The 5,418-nt window shown below is 52.4% G+C and overlaps 1 protein-coding gene across 1 annotated transcript; it reads right to left on the bottom strand.

Annotated features, from left to right (window-relative positions):
- Positions 1 to 1,422: 1,422 nt before the first annotated feature.
- Positions 1,423 to 4,343, bottom strand: APOBEC3A (apolipoprotein B mRNA editing enzyme catalytic subunit 3A). The gene is made up of 4 exons (XM_059936992.1): positions 4,253 to 4,343; positions 3,801 to 3,945; positions 2,399 to 2,678; positions 1,423 to 1,961 (listed from the first exon to the last, which is right to left on the bottom strand). Exons 1-4 carry the CDS (start codon positions 4,279 to 4,281, stop codon positions 1,513 to 1,515), a joined length of 903 nt encoding a protein of 300 aa, XP_059792975.1. The 5' UTR covers positions 4,282 to 4,343; the 3' UTR covers positions 1,423 to 1,512.
- Positions 4,344 to 5,418: the final 1,075 nt, after the last annotated feature.

The raw sequence follows: 5,418 nt of genomic DNA, 5'->3' as shown, positions 1-5,418 counted from the left end.
TAGGACTTCTGCCCATTTTTGGATTGCATTGTTTGTTTTTTTGATATTGAGCTGCATGAGCTGCTTGTATATTTTGGAGATTAATCCTTTGTCAGTTGCTTCATTTGCAAATATTTTCTCCCATTCTGAGGGTTGTCTTTTCGTCTTGTTTATGGTTTCCTTTGCTGTGCAAAAGCTTTGAAGTTTCATTAGGTCCCATTTGTTTATTTTTGTTTTTATTTCCATTTCTCTAGGAGGTGGGTCAAAAAGGATCTTGCTGTGATTTATGCCGTGGAGTGTTCTGCCTATGTTTTCCTCTAAGAGTTTAATAGTGCCTGGCCTTACATTTAGGTCTTTAATCCATTTTGAGTTTATTTTTGTGTATGGTGTTAGGGAGTGTTCTAAATTCATTCTTTTACATGTAGCTGTCCAGTTTTCCCAGCACCACTTATTGAAGAGGCTGTCTTTTCTCCACTGTATATTCTTGTCTCCTTTATCAAAGATAAGGTGACCAAAAAAAAAAAAAAAAGATAAGGTGACCATATGTGCGTGGGTTTATCTCTGGGCTTTCTATCCTGTTCCATTGATCTATATGTCTGTTTTTGTGCCAGTACCATACTGTCTTGATTACTGTAGCTTTGCAGTATAGTCTGAAGTCAGGGAGCCTGATTCCTCCAGCTCCGTTTTTCTTTTTCAAGATTGCTTTGGCTATTCAGGGTCTTTTGTGTTTCCATACAAATTGTGAGATTTTTTGTTCTAGTTCTGTGAAAAATGCCAGTGGTAGTTTGATAGGGATTGCACTGGATCTGTAGATTGCTTTGGGTAGTATAGTCATTTTCACAATGTTGTTTCTTACAATCCAAGAACATGGTATATCTCTCCATCTATTTGTATCATCTTTATTTCATCAGTGTCTTAAAATTTTCTGCACACAGGTCTTTTGTCAACGTAGGTAGGTTTATTCCTAGATATTTATTCTTTTTGTTGCAGTGGTAAATGGGAGTGTTTTCTTAATTTCACTTTCAGATTTTTCATCATTAGTGTATACTGTAGATTTTTGAATCCTAGATTCCCCTCCTACAAGATTTAGCTGATTTTTACTCACTCCAGCAGGAATTAGTGTGACCACTATACCTCCACTCCACCATGAATCAGATCCACTACAAAAGAGAAAGGCATCTGCATGTTTGTAACTTTTAATAAACTGCTTGTAGTTCATGATACATTTACTGAGGAAAAAAATATCGTGGAAGATTCTTAATATTTCATTTTATTGCTCTGGATTTAAAATCAATTAAAATATCCATTTCTCTAAAAATCGAAAACTATTCTGATAATATTGAATAGAATCTTACTGATGTAGATTTGGAACATAATATAGGTTTGAATGAAAAGTAAATCTACCCAGATTGTTTTTTTTTTAAACTATTTCTTATGAGCCATTTGCCTTTCACTGGTTTCTTTGGATCAATCTGGAGAGGGTAGCAAATGGCATGTTTATATTTCTCAAAAGAAACTGTTTTTTTCTGCTGTTCAGCAGAGGTCTCCTGACTTCTTTAGAGAGGCTGACGTCCATCCTTCAGTTTTGCTGTGTCTAGGACGGGAGCAGGGAGTGAGACAGTGGAAGATGAAACAAAAACCGAGAGGAGGTCTGGGGAGTGTTACAAAGATGGGGAAGGAAGGAGGGACACAGCAAGTGAGAAAGTAGAGGGACCACATGAGAAGGGAAGGAAAGGATGGAGCTGGTGCCCCAGGAGGGAGCAGGTCACGCAAAGGAGGCTCTGAGAGGAGGAAAAAGGCACAGGGAGAGGAGAGGAGAGGAGAGGACGGAGGAGGTCCAGGGAAGCAGCAGGGAGGAATCCTCACCTGGAGAATCGCCTGCAGCTTCTCACATAGATGTTGACTCACTACTTCCAGGTCATCCCAGGGCTGAAAGGGTCTTCCCTGGTGGTCCACAAAGGTTTCCCAGCAGTGCTCAAACTCTGAGATGGAACAGGGGAGAGAAAGGTGAGTTCCAGTCTGGGGAAGGGTTGGGGCCACAGGGCTGAACTGACTCTTCGGGACAGACTTTCCCCGTCATAATTTCACTTCCTCGTCTCTCTTTCCTCCTGGGGACTCAATAGCTTACCCCTCCAACTCTTTCTTGCAACTGGAATTTGAGCCAGCCCAATTCTCCTTCTTTCTGGAAGTCCCCCAGTCCTTCTTGCATATCCACCCACCCCCCTTCTTCCCCTCCCCGAACCAGCTCTGCTCCCCTGAACTCTCTCTTCCCATAGACTCCTTCCAGAGTCTAGCGTCACCTCTCAGGCAGCACACAAAGGCCTCTCCACCAGGGATTCCCACCCTTCCCACCCCTTTCTAGCAACTTCCCGCAGGCCTCTCCCTGCCACCGCCCCGCCCCCAGGAGACCCATGCTGACCCTTAGAGGTCATGATGGCGATTTGGGCCCCAGCCGCCTGCAGTGTGCGCAGCCCAGCCCCGTAACCGGGGAGGCTGTAGATGCGGGAGGCGAAGATGCGCAGGCTCACGTGGCTGTTCTCCCCCAGGAATGTAGCCAGGTTCTGGGCACAGGTATGACAGGGGGTCCAGGAGATGAAACAGGTGAGCCTGTAGTGCAGCCCCCGGTCCAGATTCCAAGAACGGATCCGGTCCAGGAAGTAGAGCTCCGCATGGCAGGGCTGCCCTGGTTGGTTAGCACCCTACATAGAAGAGGAAGAAAAGTGGACAGGGTTGGGGGGAGGACGAGGCCAGAGTAGGCAAGTGGGTGAGGCACTGGCCTCCAGCGCTAAACTAGAGCGGGGGCAAGCCTCAGCACCAAGTGAATGATATTTCAATGCAGCATTTACATGATCCAAAGTAACGCAAAACTCCATGAGAGACACAGTATCAGTGTTTTACAAAGAGCTCGGTGAGCAGTGGTGCCTTGTTATTGGCCCTCGGCTCCCTGTGGCTCTGCACAGCACTGAAATTGATCAGTCTTCATGCAAATGTTGATGTTTCGTTCATCATAGAATTGCGTTCATTTTGATTTTTAAACTATTGCTTTAAAATATTACTCATCTTGATTTCTGAGTTTTCTGGAGCACCTCTTATTTTTGTGCCCGAGGTAGGGCCTTCAGGAGCCTCACCTAGTCCAGCCCTGCAGAGAGGAGGCCAGGGGAGCTCCCACGCTGGCCTCCTGCCATGGAAGTGGGTGTTTCCTCCCTGGAGCGATTCACCCTGCTCTCCAGCTCCTCCTCTACCCCACCCCACATGTGCACCAAAACTTCTACAAGCTTCTACTCTGGGCCTCACCCTGTGCTGAGCCCAAGGCTGAGGGGCGTCCTTGGGCTAAGGACAGCTGGCAGTGGGGTTGCAGGGATCAGCGCCCTTGGCAAGATCTCTCAAGCAGCGGGCAGGGGTCCTGCCGGGCCCGCCTAAGTCCATAGTGACTGAGGAAGAAGTTGGGCTCTCTAGCTAGAGTCTTCCCCCGGGCAGAATCCGGGGAAGAACCTGGCCCCTTGTCCAGATGCCTTTCCCTCTGTCCCAACCCCTCCCCAGGGGCACAGCAGGAGAGGAGTAGCAGAGTCCTAGAGCCTGGGGTGACATTGAGCTGGAGGTGCCAGGCCCTGGATTGCTGTGACTGGCTTCTGACATGTAGCTCAAAGCTGCCAATCACACAGCAAGAGTCCTCACCTGATTCCAAGCAGAGCAGTGGTAGCAACAGCAGGACCAGAGGTGAGAGAGCTTGTGGGACAGCCTGTGTGCAACTGACAACCTTCTACCCTGTGTGTCCCTCGATAGGGAGGCCCTGCCTGCTGAGGGCAGGCTGGGTCAGTCACCTTGTTGTGCACGAAGCCCTTGTTCTCGTCCAGAGGGACCCAAGCGTCACCATCCAGGATCTCCACCTTGTAGCACAGGTAGGTCTTACGAACCCTCATCTGATTCATGAAGTTCTCAGTGAAGGTGTTTTCATCCAACAGGCATCTACGGTCAAAGGCGGGAGAAGCCCGAAGACACGGGGCTCCTTCTGGGACTGCCCGGCGCTCCTCCCCTCCCCGCACACCCCTTCCTTCTGCACCCCACATCTCTGCTGGAGCCATGAGTCCTCCCCCTCTGACCCCTGCTGGGGGCTCCCAGGGAATTCAGGGTCTCCCCCCAGGAGCAATGCAAGATGCTCAGAGCCTCAATGAAGACCTGGCCCTCTGCTCGAAGTCGGACTGGGTCACGGCCTCTCCCCACCATCCCGCCCCTGTCCTAGCTCCCGCTGCCCTGCTCCCCTGTAGCGTGGTACCTGGTCCTGGGCGCTGTGCTGGCCTCCATGAGTCAGTTTCTTCACCGTCCCTGGCTCTGAGTCTTCAGTTTCTGTTCTCGGTCACAGCCTGTGGTCCCCTCCCTGAAGCTCTTCAAGCACCAGGAGCCTTATATACAATCAGAGCGCCTGGAAACCACTGTGTCAGCAGAGTTGGGCCTCACCCCTTCCTGAACTCTGGCCACTCATGACACCTATGAACTTCTCTGCCCAAACGCCATACCCTCACGGAGAAGTTTAAGTTTCCATTTCCCTGTTCTGACAAGGGCCCGACTTGGATGCCACCAGGACTGACCCTGGGCCAGTGAGGTCTGGGAGGGTGCGGTCATCTGGGCAGCAGGGACCAGCAAGGCAGGCGGTGAGGGGACAGACGAAAGGACAGGTGTCCGTACCCTGGAGGACAAGCTCCATGGCGGCCCATCGCTGAGTCTCCTGCAGCAGCCAGCACGGGCCGTGGCCTGGCGCTGGCTCCCTGGGGCCCGCTGGGCTGAGGGACCTGCGGGGCGCTCTCTGGGGAGGGGAGAAGCTGCTCGGACAGGCAGGCAACCGCCTTCATCCTTGGGGAAGGGAAGGGAGGGGGAGAAACCTGGGCCGAGCTCTCCTTAGGAGCCCCCCGTGCAAGGCCAGCAGACTGGACATGGAGCATTTTCACCCCGTTACACAGAGGAGAAGAGAAAGGCTCCCGGAGGGACCAGGCTGGACCAGGACCACACAGGGACACATGGCTGTGGGACGTACTTCGGCCTCAGGAAGCGTGGCCGCCCAGGCTCTCCCTGTCCCCCTCCAGGCCCAAGGAATGTGGGGACTGTGTCTTCCAGCCCCAAGTGTGACCCTGGCCCTAGCTGGCCCTGTTTGTCCCTGAGGGGCTGCCCCCTGTCCCACTGACTCCCCATCCTGCTCCTCTTAGAGCCCCTGCCCTGGCCCAGCGCTCCTCCCAGGGGAGCTGGCTACCCGCCCGCCCCGCCCCGAGGCCCAGCCTGGCCGCCTGCACTGGGGACCAGGCTGCTGACCCACATCCTCAGGGAGGAAACTCAGCACGGTGTCCCCCTCCTTCTCGGGCGGGTGCTCCTCCTCATGGAGGGTGCCCTCCGCCCCGCCCCCACCCTGGGCTGGGGCCCCTCTGTCCCCTCTGTCCTCTAGACCTGGTG

This window comes from Balaenoptera ricei, chromosome 10 (genome assembly GCF_028023285.1).
Source record: "Balaenoptera ricei isolate mBalRic1 chromosome 10, mBalRic1.hap2, whole genome shotgun sequence".
NCBI lineage: Eukaryota > Metazoa > Chordata > Mammalia > Artiodactyla > Balaenopteridae > Balaenoptera > Balaenoptera ricei.
The sequence above is the reverse complement of the archived record's forward strand: the minus strand, read 5'-3'. Positions and strand labels throughout refer to the sequence as shown.